The sequence below is a fragment of the Brachycentrus maculatus genome, unplaced genomic scaffold (assembly GCF_059751285.1).
Source record: "Brachycentrus maculatus isolate JH-2025_06_01 unplaced genomic scaffold, ASM5975128v1 h1tg000142l, whole genome shotgun sequence".
Taxonomy (NCBI): Eukaryota; Metazoa; Arthropoda; class Insecta; order Trichoptera; family Brachycentridae; genus Brachycentrus; species Brachycentrus maculatus.
This window is the reverse complement of record NW_028280895.1, coordinates 100614-115859: the sequence shown is the minus strand read 5'-3', so window position 1 is coordinate 115859 and position 15246 is coordinate 100614. Positions and strand designations below refer to the sequence as shown.

Here is a 15246-nt window from a genome sequence, read left to right as displayed (position 1 = left end):
TTGCAAACAGATCTCAAGAAAAAAATCGTTGTTTTGTGTATATTTGGTTCTTTGGCTAGTAAATTTTCCGACCACTATTTTACAATATACCGTATGTATTACGTATTTAAAATCAATTAAATTTATTTCACCAAGAAAATTATTTAATTTTTACTAACCATATATTTTATTTTGTACAAATATATTTCTTTATACAATATTCATATTTGGCTCTTTTGATAATAAGTTTGCCGACCACTGCCCTACGTCAAATCGTAAGACCTGTAAATGCCTAGACTTTCATATTCTTCTTCATCGATATTAAGATATTTTTCTTCTTCTTCTCTTCTTCTTCTTATTATAGGCCTTGCGACCTGATTTTAAGAGCGATTAGCCTCCTGCGACGTCGATTCCCAGCTATCGACCCATCTCTTTGGTGGTCTGCCCGGGAGTCGTCTACCATGGGGTTGGCCGTACAATGCGATATGAGGGAGTCTAGATAGTTCCATTTTTCTCACATGCGCATACCATTGTCTCCTTCGTTGCCTTCCCCACCTAACGACATCTTCGATCTTGCATATTTCCCTGGTCCTGGCATTTCTGATTCTATCTCGAAGACTCTTGCCTGTTATGCTTCTCAGAGTCTTCATTTCTGACACTCTAAGCGCGTTTAAAAAAACGCGCTTAGACTAAGATATTAATATAAAAAATAACTTGCAAGTTACCGATAACCAAAAAGTAATCGACAAACGTTTATGCATTCTTGTCGATTAATTAATGGAACTGGTTGTGATGGATTCAGTATATACGAAATAACGTTTAATAATGTTTAATGGTACTGATTGAGGTAGATTCAATACATACAACATAACATTTAATAACATTAAATGGAGCTGGTTGTGTTTGATTCATTAGATACGAAATAACGTTTAATAACATTTAATGGAACTGGTAGTGTTTGATTCATTAGATACGAAGTAACGTTTAATAACATTTAATGGAACTGGTTGTGGTGGATTCAGTAGATACGAAATAACGTTTAATAACATTTAATGGAACTGGTTGTGGTGGATTAAGTAGATACAAAATAACGTATAATAGTTTTAATAAATCAATTTATTTCGGGAGTTCCTCGGGAAGATGGACCCCAGCTGGATGAAAACCGGCGGGATCTCCCTGGTATGTGATAGTGTATACAACGCCATCTGGTCCCGTGTATCTAAAAGAGAGAAAAAAGGACTTTGATTATTACAAAAACCACATACATAAATATCGAAAAATTGTGAGGGAACCCAGACATTTTTTTGATCGATAAATGGAAATGTTAATAATTAACTAACCATCGCGCTGCTTTTCCGCAGGGGTATGCAGAGAGAATACACACACCAATCAGTCTTTACAATAAATCATTGCCTGTGCCTCATTCATGCATCTCTTCATACATATCAGCCGATTACTCCTGACTCCTGACCTGACCACGTCCGAGTATTTGAATTACTTGATCATGGCTAGTTTTCCTAGGTTTTCTTCTGCTCATATTTCTAACTACATTCGCGTCATAAGTTTGTTTTACTGTTTTTTATTCACTCAATCAATTCAAATGCCTAATCTATCTCAACCCACTTTTCCTAATATAATCTTCTTCTTCTTCTTCTTCTTCTTTATGTAGATCCTAGGGATCTGTTTGTGCCTCCGCATGTCGCTCTTGTGATGTCGACTCCCAGCTGTCTTTCCATCGTTTCGGAGGTCTGCGTCCTTCAGGGTTTCCTTGGAGGGTGATACGTGAAGTCTGTCTTCTGACATTCTGTTTATATGTTCCTTCCAGTATCGCCTTCGTTGTCGTCCCCACCTCACGATATCATCCGTCTTACACATGCTTCGAATATCGATATTTCTTACTTGGTCTCGCAATGTGTTTCCGGTTATGGATCGATAATGCTTATCTCAGTCTTGCATTATTTCCTTTTGTCACGTTTGAATATCTATCATACATAGTTTTGCCGCGCTGAGCGATCGCACTCAGTCTACTTTTATCATTATTTTACCAACCTCTTCTTCACATTCACACATTTTCGTAACATTAAAGTTGAAAGTTCATCCATTTCAAAGGCGTCACTCTCCTTTCATTCTATGTTTTATATTTCTATGTTTCTCTTCCATATATCAGTGTCGGTAGTTGCACATCGTTGTGAACTACCAGTTTAGCTTCCATGGACATATTTCTTGCCCCGTCTTACATCAAAAGATGTCAGTGTGGTCCAATATTGACTCTGTCAATATCACTTGACCTTGTCTAGTGAAACAAGTAGGAAGGTCGTACGAGTAAATGTGGAAATTTCGTATGTCCAACGTTTTAACGAAAAATAATATGGACATTGTACAAAAATAAATAAAACTTTTGTGTGACCCATCATGACATATGGGATCGAATGTAGAGCGGACACCGCAGTAACAAAAACGCGCTAAGAGTGTCAGAAATGAAGACTCCAAGGAGCATATCTGGCAAGAGTCAACGAAATATTTAAAATTGACCCATCGCATTCCCAGATCTTTTTATTTTTATTTTTATTTTATTTTATTTTAGGAATAACCTGCAAAGCCTCCATAAGAGTCTTGTCTGCAGGTATGATAGTACGGATAAGGAAGGTAAATGTGAAAAATACATCACAAACATCCAGATCATCGCAGGACGATAATCACTCTTAATAACAGGCCACAAGGTCTACACCAAAAAGAAGAAGAAGATGTAGAAGAAGAGACTTTATGTACAGTTCCAGCTCGCTAATCCGAACGCTCTGTAATCCGAAACACGCTGTAATCCGAATGATTTCGAAGTAAACACATTTCGGATTAATTTTGGTTCCTCGTAAGCATGTAACTTTAACACTGAAAGACAAATTTAAAGTTCTCAAACTAATCGATAAAAGGTCTTCCTATACAGTCCTATCAGGTCTACACAAAGAAGAAGATGAAAGTGAGGAAGAAAAAGATTTCATATCAGTGTAAATATTTTTTTTCACTCTAACACATATTCAATATTGCCTGAAGCGGAGGGCTGATCACCTTTCCTTTATGTGTTAACGATCAAAATAGTACTGTGTTTGTATGATGCAGTGCCCTATGCACCATTGGGGTGAGAATTAGGGTTTGAAGAAGAAGATAAATGAAAAAAATCGCTTACTTGAATTCTCCGTTTACGATGAATGTTTCATTTTCGGTGTCTGGGTAATACAGACGACCCTGTTCTTGCTTCTGGATCCCATCCTCGGATACAAATCTGAAATATTTAATAAAAATTAATAAAATTTCAAATATGTTTGATAAAAAGTGAGTTTTGACATTAATGAACACTTAAATTTTATAACAGGTCATAATTTAATTCGTATTATAATCGAGACTTCGAGTATCAAATTACCAATTTAAAACATATATTAAACATGCATACATTTTTGTCATAAATAGCTTGTTTATTTAATGTCCTTTCCATACTCACGAATTAATAATCGAATTTAACGGCGAAACATCCGGTTTGTCTCATCGGAGATCGTTCCGGTTGTACAAAATCCTATCTCTGCAAATAACTTTTATTTAGTTTTCTCAGGCGGCGATTTGATAATCGACAGTTGGACGAGAATCGAGAGTGAAATTTCAAGGACGCGTCACGTTTATTAGGCACATTTTGTTACATAAGAGAGAAGAATGATATATCATTCAGTTATTAAATATGTGTTTAGTGAAAATAATTTAAACAATATTGAATTAATCGAAATTAAGTCAGAAAAAATATTTCACATACATATATACATATATAAGCCTTTAAAGACTACAAACACGCATGCATTTGACAACACATCAATTATTATGAATCGAGTATGATTTATGTAAGATTTATACTACATTACATACAGTGAAACCTCGATATAACGAACCTCCATTTAACGAACTTCAGATAAAACGAACAAAAAATCCGATCAAACGTATAGAAAAAGTCCAATGTAAACAATTTTAGCGGCCACGATATAAATTATGTCAGAAAACTTCAAGAGTAAAACGAAAATTGATTGCTTTTTTAAAGCAAGGTCACTGAAAGCAAGCGCATTGATATCAAACAGCAACGTCACATAACGACGAGTGTCCGAAGACAATAAATATTTTGTTTGTATTTTGTATTGTCGATTTCTTTCTATATATTCACATTTTCAAAGGTTTTTTTTTCATTATTTTTAAACCTGTTTTTATATAACGGACTTTCGGCTTCAATAGACACTACTTCCCCCAATTAGTCCGTTATATTGAGGCTTCACTGTACTTATGTGTGAGACATGACCACAGCGTAACGAATAAATAATTTGATTAGCTAATATTACCAATGTATTGACAGAACGTTTCGGATATAAAATTGAAATTTCAACACTAATTCTCCTCATATGCTAACAAATACAATGTCAATTGAATTTGTTAACATGTAAGGATAATTATCGTTGGCATTAAAATTTTAAATACGCAATACTTTGTCAATATACCGAATAATGCTGGTTGATCAAATAAAAAATATTGGGTAATAAAAAAATGGTACCCCTAATGCACGTATACTAAACATTAGGGAGTAGGTACTGCATTTATTGATACATTTTTTAATTCAGTTACCGTAAGGGTATCTGAAGTTGATAATGTTAACATCTCAACATAGATGAAGAAGAATGCGGAAACCAGGGTATTTACTGGGCTTATGGCTTGTCAAAGGCTGGTTAAGTGATCACTTTACACATGTGTAACATTAGCCATTCTATCCATGAAATTTTTGGAACTCCCACATGTGTCCTAAATCTCGTGACGCTTTATGCTTTAGTTCACGGGAGCCATCTATGGTTAGTTTAAAAAAGCTTTTATTTATCAAAGACCCTTTTATTTACCACAGATGTGCGTATATTCGATATTCTTCTTCATCTGTGTTGAAATGTCAAAGTTAAAAAATAACTCCTTAAATAAACCCATATTTGTGAACACGGATTTTATTTCACCCAAAAATTTAGTTTTTTTTCGAGTCAATGATCTTTATCTCGTAAAAGATAAACAAATGTATTTAAAAACTATTTTCACATTACTAACTAACCATCACACCGCTTCTCCTCGGGGGCACGCAGAGAGAATAGAACGCAACACCAATTTATCATTGCAAACAATTTTCGCCTCTTCCAACATATATACATGCATCTCCTCATAAATACCGGCCAATTATTCCGACTCCTGACCTGACCCCTTTTAAGTATTTGAAACACTTGATCATGTCAAATTTCCCCAAGTCTTCCTCTGCTCGTATATCTAACGAATTTCGCTACATAAAATTGTTTTACTGATCTTTCTTCACTCATTCGAATCACATGCCCAAACCATCCCAACACACATTTCTTAATTCTATCGTTAATGCTCATCTCAGCCTTCCATTCTTTCCTTATTTCACCATTCGAACATCTATCATTCATCGTTTGTACACATATGAATATATAAATATACAAATTCAATTTGAAATCATGTTCCTATCATTTTAGACTCAATGACTTTGTAATTTGTTTTGAAATAATAATTGCAATACGATAATTAACTATACATATGTATTACACAATACCATCACACACATATAAGATATTGCTGTTAACAACTTGTTTTCATGGGGAACATGCTTATATTAACGATTTTTTTATATTTTTAAAAATATTGTAAGTAAATTAACTGGTATAAGCTTAAATAAAATGAAAAATGTATTTTCTAGCGTTTCTCAAGTACGTGAATATAATCCAGAATTCAGATCTCACATACAAATAAAAGAGTTTCTGCTTAATAAAAATCTTGCCTTATCCCATCATAGATGTCACTCGTAGAGTCTATCGAGTTCAAGAATTGTGCATAGAGTTTAATCAATATATCTAGAAGTTCCAAAAATTTGAAAAGTGTGGTTGTCAATAATGGCTAGAATTAGATAATGTTACACGCGTGTACTTTATTTTCAATCTCCACCCCCTTGACTAAACCCCCTCCCCCTAACTTACCCCCTCCTTATTTATAGAACAGTTAATTATTTATTTTGTTTTAGTTTACATTTAGACCTGAAGATGGAAGCATAGCTTCCGAAACTAGTCGTCATAAATAAACTCAAGTGGTAAAATAAAAGTGTTTTTCATTAAAAAAATTATGATTCTTACGGCGAGCATGTTACGTTACGACGATACTGCGTTGCTGACTGACCGCGATCAGTGCTCGTTTAGAACACAACTGCTCGCTTGTGGCCTTGTGATCAGTGTTGCCTGAATAAATCTGAATTACAGTCTAGAAATCTGTATGAAACTTAGCGTTCGTAGTTAAAATGTCGGACGACGAAGACGTGATTCTTGGTTCTGTGATTTTAATAAATCACAGCTTACTCCAGATGAAAAAAAAAGATTTCCCGCAGTTTGAGGAATTTTCCACAGATTCTCAACCTTGGTTCTGACCTGAGATTGCATTCGTCTTCGGATGGAGCAGTCGGAACGAGCGGCGAGCAGCTCGGCTCGCTATACTGACTGCCTAAATGCTCGCATCGTAACATGTTACGTTACGACGAAATGCTCCGGTCAGTCTACACCAAGGGTGGCCAACCCGCGGCCCGTAACGTAACATGAATAATGGTTCAATGGAAATGCGATGACTGACCATTCTCTGTAAATGTCTTTGCACTGTTCCCTGTCTGTTGTGGGCGTCTGTGTACCGGCCAACGTCGAGTCGGAATCGGGTCAAGCTGACTAATTGAACTAAATACTAATCCCTTTCACTGCCTACACCGGGGTACTTCTACAAATTTTGGTGATGGATTTACAATATTGTATTTATTTAGAAGGGTAGTGACAAGTATATTGAAAGCTTTTAAATGTACATTCACAGTAAAATCGGGATACAATTTTATATTGTTTCGCATTTTCAATTAATTTCGAAACTTAGTTTTAAAAAAAATGCTTAGCAAGAGCAGATATGTCAGGAACCCTAGATGCTTCTGTATCAGATCTGGGCATGCGGTGGGACAGCTTTCAATATATAACCCGCGGCCTGCATTCGGCCCGCTGGGTGTCTTCTTGTGGCCCGCGGAGCATAACACTTATTGTTTCTTTCAGAAGAACATTCCATCGCATCGTGCGTAGTTTGTATCATATACCATTTATGGAATTTTCTTACTATCGTGACAATTTCTTCCATATACCAATATTCGTATTAACAATCACGACCCGTGCCAAAATGATTTGATTTGAAGCATTTAGAAAACTGTTTGCGTGAAGCAACAGATCAATCGTTATCAACATTGATGCACTTAATTCTGACGAACAAAATCAGACTTCTCACTAAAATATATTTTATTATGCATATTTTTTAATATTATTTTAAATATTGCCTAAATTTTATCTAAAAAATATGTTTGATTCTCATTTTTACTATATCTTCTTAAAAATACAAATAGTATAAATATTTCTCGTTTGCTTTGAAATTATAAAATAAATTTTGTGTTACGGCCCGGTAGTATATCTCATTTCTAAAATTTGGCCCGGCTGCTGAAAAGGTTGGCCACCCATGGCCTACACCATCACATGTTAATTATTTATTTAAGTACTTCATTTCGAGATCGGTCAATCAGAATCCAATATCAAACTAATGACCTCTCGAGTGTTAGGTAATTCATTCATCTTTGTATCCCAAATGTCACGACACGCCATCCGAATTAAATCTTAAATTGGATAAATTACAAATTCACAGACCTTTAAGATAAGATGGTAATTATTCATCAATTACGATACGCGTTTCTGTTAATCGTTAAATCTTAGTTTTATATATTTTAATTTCGTTAATTGATTCGGCAGTCACTTTGTGGTAATTATCTAGCCATTTCTAATTTAAGTTTTACTTAGTATTAATGACTATTCCTTAAAATGTATTGTGACTCGTATTTCGATATATTCCGCATCATTTTCAAATACTGTTAGAATGCATCGAAACACGTTTCGCAAAATATTTAAAAAAAATAGTGGTATGTAACTTAAATTAACAATGTTTTTCCCCTATTAACGGCCGGAGCCCATTTGTACATTCAACAATTCAATTTCAACAATTCAATTTATTCAACAAAAAAATAATATAAACATAACTAACAATATTCAAGGCGTATATATTAAAAGTAAGCAAGAAGACTTAAAGGTGTAGAAGAATCCCGCTTCGGAAAACTCCTTCGGACACATGGAACAGATCAATATCCAATGTGATATTGTTCAACATAGCGGTAGCTCTTCCTACAGGCATAACCATCGGCATGTTGGTCCTGTGTATAGGAATGTGAAACAATCTATGCCGACGCTGTCTTAGGTAACTATCGGGAACATACAGACCAATGCTCCGGATAATTTCAGGATTATCGATCATACCGCGCAACAATCGATAAAAATGCGTAATCAAATATGTTGTATAAAATATACATAATATGTTGTACAAAATAATATGATAGAATTACATATTTTTCTTTTTAACTATATTTTGGTTCGAAAAGTACTTATCACAAGGATGAACATATAAAACAAATAATGCATTAGCCTGAAATGTTAGCCTGTAATTATTATTTCTGTATGGTTAGGAAGTGACATATTCCATAAATCGATGTGGTCCGCGAAATCATTGTCGAGGTTTTGCATTCGGTGTATAGGAGTATTGAATCCAGACACAGTCCGGCTATTATAACAATAAAATAAATGACGGTTGCGAATATATTAATGTGCGGCAAAAAGTTCAAATGATATAAGGAAATAATGCAAGGCTGAGATATGTATTATCGATAAAATTAAGAAACGTATGTTGAGATGGTTTGGACATGTGAATCGAATTCGTAAAGAAAGAATAGTTAAGCAAAATTATGAGGCAAATGTGGTTGGTAATAGAAGCAGAAGAAGACCGAGGAAAACATATCATGATCGAGTACTTGAAAATAGTCAGGTATAAATAAATAATTGAAATATAAAGAAATAATTATTTTTTATTTGAAGAGACCAAAATAATAAACTAACAAACCAATTAACGTAAATATAAAATTAAAAATTAAAAATAGTGTTGACCGATTTTTATTACTCGATAAGGAAAATAAAAGTCAATTTATAAATTAAGTAAATTTTACTCAAATTTCGGTATTAATTAAAATATATTGAACTAAGATTTCACGATAAACAGATATTTGTATTGTAATTTATGAATAATTACGATCGTATCTGAGAGGTCTCTGACTATCTTACTAACTAACCATCGCACTGCTTCAGAGGCTAAGAAAATACATAGAGCGCCACACAAATCTATAAAGATGGAATAGACAAAGATTGTCTCCAAAGGGAGACAATCTTTGTCTATTCCACATTTATGCATCTCCTCATACCTACCCTCCAATTATTACAACTCCTGACCTGACCACTTTTATATAATTTAATTTGGGAAAATATTCAAAAAACAGAAATTAATTAATTCATTTACACAAATCATATTAAATTGAAACCCTGAAGGACGCAGACTCCCAGGCAGACCTTCAAAAAGGTGAAAAGATAGCTGGGGGTCAACATCCCAAGAGCGAAAAGCGGAGGCACATTCAGATCCTTAGGATCTACATAAAAAAGAAGAAGAAGATATTAAATTAAGAAATAAATTAATAATAATATAATACTCACATTATAAGTGTCTAAATACTTTTCCACAAAGGAATTATTTAAACATGTTGACAACTAAACAAAGAAGAAGAAGAATGTGGAATTCTTGGTATTACAGATCTTATGACTTTTATAGGTAAATTAAGTGATTCACACGTACAACATTCACCATTCTACCCATGATTGACAACCACACTACTCAAATTTGAGAAGTCAGAGATATATTATCCATCTCGTGACGTTCCATGATTGAGTTCACAACAGCCATTTATGATTGGACATAGAAAGCTTTTATTAATCAGAGATCATTTTATTTGTATGCAAGTTCTGCACCCGGATTATTTCACATACTGAGAAACGCCTGAACATATGATTTTATTTTTTTGTGCAGTTTTTACTTTGATTAGTTATTTTTATTCACAACATTCGTTAACAAATATTTGGACACACTCAAATTCTTAATTTAAAACTCCTCTGTATATTGATCGATCTCGTTACACAGTAAGTTTATATTATATGAGTTCACAACAGCCCTATGTTGGATTCAAGCAGAATTTAGACACACTTAAATGTTGCATCTTTGTTGATTTTATCGCTAATGCCCATCTGAACCCAAATGAAATAAGAAAGAAAAATGGGAAAGACTTGGACAAACTTTTCTTTTGACAAACTCAAACATATGACAGAAAATTAAGAGATTCCGACTTGTATAAAAATATAAACGTATGAATCGTGACTACCAGTGAATACATATGCACTGAATCCATACTTAAATTAAGCCTGAGAGATAAAATAAGAAATGAAAAAATAGGAACAGAACCAGAAAAGAGGATATCATGATAATATAAGAGGAGGAAAATCGAGGAAACTTGACATGATCAAGTATATTAAATACTTGAAAGCTCAAATGCACACAGCGATTCATGGAAAGATTTAAATATAATAATAAAAATGAAAATGATATTATCTGGCGTTTCTTATATGTGTGATTATAATCCAGGATTCGGACCTCACATACTGATATAAGAGTTTCTGCTCAATAAAAAAGTTTCTTTTCATTTCACCAATAGATGTCTCTAGTGAAGTTCTAGTGATTCAATAACAATATTTCTGAATTGGTTTATATATATAGAACTTCCAAGAATTTGAGTAGTGTGGTTGTCAATAATGGGTAGAATTGGTGAATGTTACACGTGTGTAAAGTGATCACTTAAACCAGCCTATGAAGGTCGTCAGCCCCGTAACTGCCCAGACTTCCATATTTTTCTTCATCTTTGATGAGATGTCAAATAATAATATTCATGGAAAGATCCATGCTTGGCATATACCTGAGAGACAGAATAAGAAATGAGGAAATTAGGAACAAATCCAGAATAGCGGATATCATGGATCGCCAAGGGAGACTCAATGGGCAGGACATGTTGCAATACAAGACCCCACAAGGTGGATCCCTAAAATTTTGAGATGAAGACCTTGGGAGAATAAAAGAGGAGTTAGAAGACCTCAAAAAAGATGGTCCGACGACATAGTCGCTTTGGAGGGTAGTAGAAACTGGCTACAAGCAGCAACAGACCGAAAAAATGGAAGGATACAGAAGAGGCCTGAAGAAGGATGCGGCGGTGGATAACAAAAGACTAAAGAAGAGGAAAAGAAAAATATCAATGTTACTTTTGAGAAAATTATGTACTTACGCATATGTGTAGTTTCCTGAGCCATCATTTTCATCTGCATAACTCGTTATTTTAGGGTATTCGTTGGCAGGAGCTCCAAACACCACGATGCCAATCAATGCGACGCAAATAACCTGAAAATAAGAACAGCTAAATCCTTGAAACTACTATTTTACCAGTTGACGATTAAGATAGCACTGCGCCGATACGATGTAGCGCCCTATACACCATTGGTTGCAGAAACGAGTTAGAAGAAGAAAAATTAATACAAATATTTAAATTTAAAAAAATGTATACGTTAAATCACCTCTTTTATGATCTACTCTAAAAAATATGTATTAAACTCATTTTTCATAGCTCCTAAACTGTTAGAAAAAAAGACTATGTGATAGACACGTATCATCAAATATGCTTCGATTAAAAATTTTGTCTAAATTATTTATTTAAAAAAAAAACAGATCCAAGTAGCTTCTTCTTTTGAACTTATACTCGTACATTCGTTAACTTTTTTTCATTTTCATCTTTTTGATTTTTTGTTCTCTATTAAAATCAAATATTGTATTTGTAGTTAGTATAAGCACATTGAATCTATTTATGTTTCTGATACGTATATCTTTTAAATTCTTTCATATATACCCGCACACAGACCATGCCTTAGTGTGATCTTTTTTTTAATTAATATAATATTTATTTTTTTGCTTGTAATAACAATATATTGTAAAATACAAAAAATCAGCCAGTTTTTGAATCACATGATCCAAATATATTATTTAACACATTTTTTTGGCAAAGCACTTATTTTGGGTTTTTGTTCTAATGTTCAAAAGACTATTTTACACTTAAATAGTGAAGTGGTTATCATATTTAGCTTCCACGCTGGAGGACCCGGGTTTGATGCCCAGAGAAGGGGAGGGGGAATGAATTAAGTGTTTTTTAACATTAAAAATATATGAAATATTACCCTGAAACGCTTGACTGATATTACAAAATATTTACAGGTACCCTGGACTCCTTGCTTTCATTAAATTACAAATCAAATTGACATTTCATCAATATAACGAAGTGCCCTAAACACTAATGATAAGGGTCAGTTCTAGTAGTAAACTTACCAGTTTCATTTTTAAATTAGGATAAGATTTATTTATATTCACAATTTCACACTGAGCCTCTGAATGATTAAAAAAACATGCGTGAAACTTCTTATATAGACTTCCGTCACACGTTTCAAAATCCTAGGCAGTCAGTGACATTCGGTGTCAATATGTAATATTTACCTGTTTACCTTATTCTGCATATAAAAGCTAATTAACATACGCAGGCCTTGAGGATCAGTACAATTTTGTAATTCCCTGGCCAAATTTGACCGTTTGCTTCAGTTTGACTATATATCTTCCTCGATATTATCAATCAAAAACAAATATTTTATCATGGGTGTCTCAATTTGAGATGAAACGTGTATTTTTTTTAAATAAAGGAATATGGAAGTCTGAGCATATATCACATACTCCTTTCAAGAACGTCATAAATCAAAAATCGTCAATTTTCAGTTGTGTATGTTTTCGGAATGCCCAGACAAATGTACCTACTATATCCCAGCAAAAGCAGCATATTTTTAACTAAATATTTATCTACTACAGGGCAGCAAGTGTTGTTTTTGCATTTGAAGAAAAGGTTTTGTTTAATTATTTTTTTTTTAATAAACTAAATATTTTTCAAATGGAAAAACAAACCTTCAGGTTTTACCTAAAAAGATCTGTTGCACATTAAAATGTTCAATAAGTGGCTTAATATTTATTTTTAATACATTGTATTATATTTTCAAACTTTAAAAACGTTCTCCTGAAAAATCAAGTTTTTTGATTTATGACGTTGTTGAAAGGCGTGAGCGATATGTGAATTTGTGAAGTAAGTCGGATTGAATCTCACCTTTATTCAAGTGGTCCAAGCTATGGTACATACATATATTATAAGAGAGCTTACCTTGCTTATTATGTACAAGGTTTATAGATCATTATGTGATATTTTTTTCTTCTTATTTGTATTTTATTTATTTAATTTGTACGAGTAATGGGAACAGGAGGGATAATTTAGTGTGGATCAATCAGGAACTTCCCAACATTTGCTTATTGCTGGGAGGAAACCACGTAATACTCCTCAGGAGAAACCGTACTGTTGACTATCGTCAACAGGACTTCCTTTGCACAAGAAGAGGGTTTGTCATTTTGTGTCCTAGCTTGGTTTATGTTTTTGTAGCCGTCCGGCCACGCCATTTGGTGTTGTCAGGTTGACAACACTGAATTATACTGCTACTGTCAGGTTGACAACACTGAGCGGATTCAACAAAATCAGCCAACCGGAGCGCGGGGGCGAGAATCGTCTGCCATTGCTTGATTGTTAAAGAACGTATATTTTAACTTCATATTTCATTCAAAGTTTAATAATCAATTAGATAAATTATAATAAGTTAATATCAAATCATCATCAAATCGTGTAAGAATTTTATATCAATAAACAAACTGTAAGTACGCATTTCTTTTAAATATCCTGCTCTGGCATCCCGCACAATAACACATGCACGAGGTGCCTAAATTGGTGACCCCAACGTGATTATTTTAAATTTAATTTAAATATTTAATTTAATTTAAATCTCCTATTCTGGCATTCCGTCACCAAAACACACAGGGTCCACCATATTTTCATTAATTGATTCGGCAGTCACTTTGTGGTAAAATCTATCCATTTTTAATTATTGTTTTACTTAGTAAATACCACTATTTCTTAAAATCTACTGTGACACGTGTTTCGATGCATTCCGCATCATTTTCAAACACCGTATTACACGTGTCACAGTAGATTTTAAGAAATAGTGGTATTTACTAAGTAAAACATTAATTAAAAATTGGTTTATGTTACGAATGCCCTTCACTATTTTTATCATGTATAATTAGACTCCTGGATAAACTAAAGCCTAACGTAAGAAAATGATACTGTAAGGAGCATATCTGGCAAGAGTCTACAAGATAGAATAAGGAACACCAGTATGATAGAAATATGTATGATTGAAGATGTCGTTAGGTGGGGAAGGCAAAGAAGGAGACAATGGTATGCGCTGTGAGGAGAATGGAACCATCCAGACTCCCCCACATTGCACTGCACAAGGCAGACCACAAAAGAGATGGATTGACAGCTAGGAATCGACATCGCAGGAGGCTAATCTATCTTAAAAACGGGCCACAAGGCTTACACTAAGAAGAAGACGAAAGTATATTTTTAATTTAAATGTCACTAAGTAAATACTGTTTTTCCTTTAAAAATATAAATATACTGTGAGTGCATATTGCAATCAAAATTTAAAACATGAAATTTAATTGTTTGTTTATTTAAATATCAATCTTAATGTTTCTGGATGTATGTAACAGGTGTGAATTTAAAATAAAACTTAATGGTATTCACGACAGACAAACAAATATTAAATCAACCTCGGTTAGATATATTTATATGATCGCGACATATGATATTGCGACACGAAATGATGTATCAAGTTCTACCAAATTTTATAAGACTGAAAAAAATCATTTTCATTTGTAACTTTCTCATTTTACGGTGTATCATGAGTCACCTCAAATCCCTAACTAACTACCAATCACACAAAAAGCCACATCACTCTACTGTTCAAAACAAACTTCGCTTCTCCTACATTCATGCACTCCTAATACATAGGTAAACGCCGATTATTCCGACTTATAACGTGAATACTTTCGAGTACCTAATTGAAATACGTGTTCATGCCAAGTTTTCCTCTATTTTTTTCTGCTTCTATTTACAACAACATTCGCCTCATCAATTTGTTAAACTGTTATTTCTTTACTCATTTGATTCACATGCCTAAACTATCTCAACAC

The 15246-nt window shown here is 33.7% G+C and overlaps 1 protein-coding gene across 1 annotated transcript; it reads right to left on the bottom strand.

Moving 5' to 3' along the window:
* Window positions 1-1012: 1012 nt before the first annotated feature.
* Window positions 1013-12592, bottom strand: LOC148308969 (flexible cuticle protein 12-like). Its single transcript, XM_088260759.1, has 4 exons — window positions 12454-12592; window positions 11366-11478; window positions 3161-3256; window positions 1013-1198 (listed from the first exon to the last, which is right to left on the bottom strand). The coding sequence occupies exons 1-4, from the start codon at window positions 12460-12462 to the stop codon at window positions 1096-1098; spliced, it is 321 nt and encodes a 106-aa protein (XP_088116885.1). The 5' UTR covers window positions 12463-12592; the 3' UTR covers window positions 1013-1095.
* Window positions 12593-15246: the final 2654 nt, after the last annotated feature.

Coding starts and splice junctions, on each gene's coding strand:
- LOC148308969 (XM_088260759.1), bottom strand. Junction 3,257..11,365: donor TCAGGAAACTACACATATGC/GTAAGTACATAA, acceptor TAAATATTTCAG/ATTTGTATCCGAGGATGGGA. Junction 1,199..3,160: donor ATCGTAAACGGAGAATTCAA/GTAAGCGATTTT, acceptor TCTCTCTTTTAG/ATACACGGGACCAGATGGCG.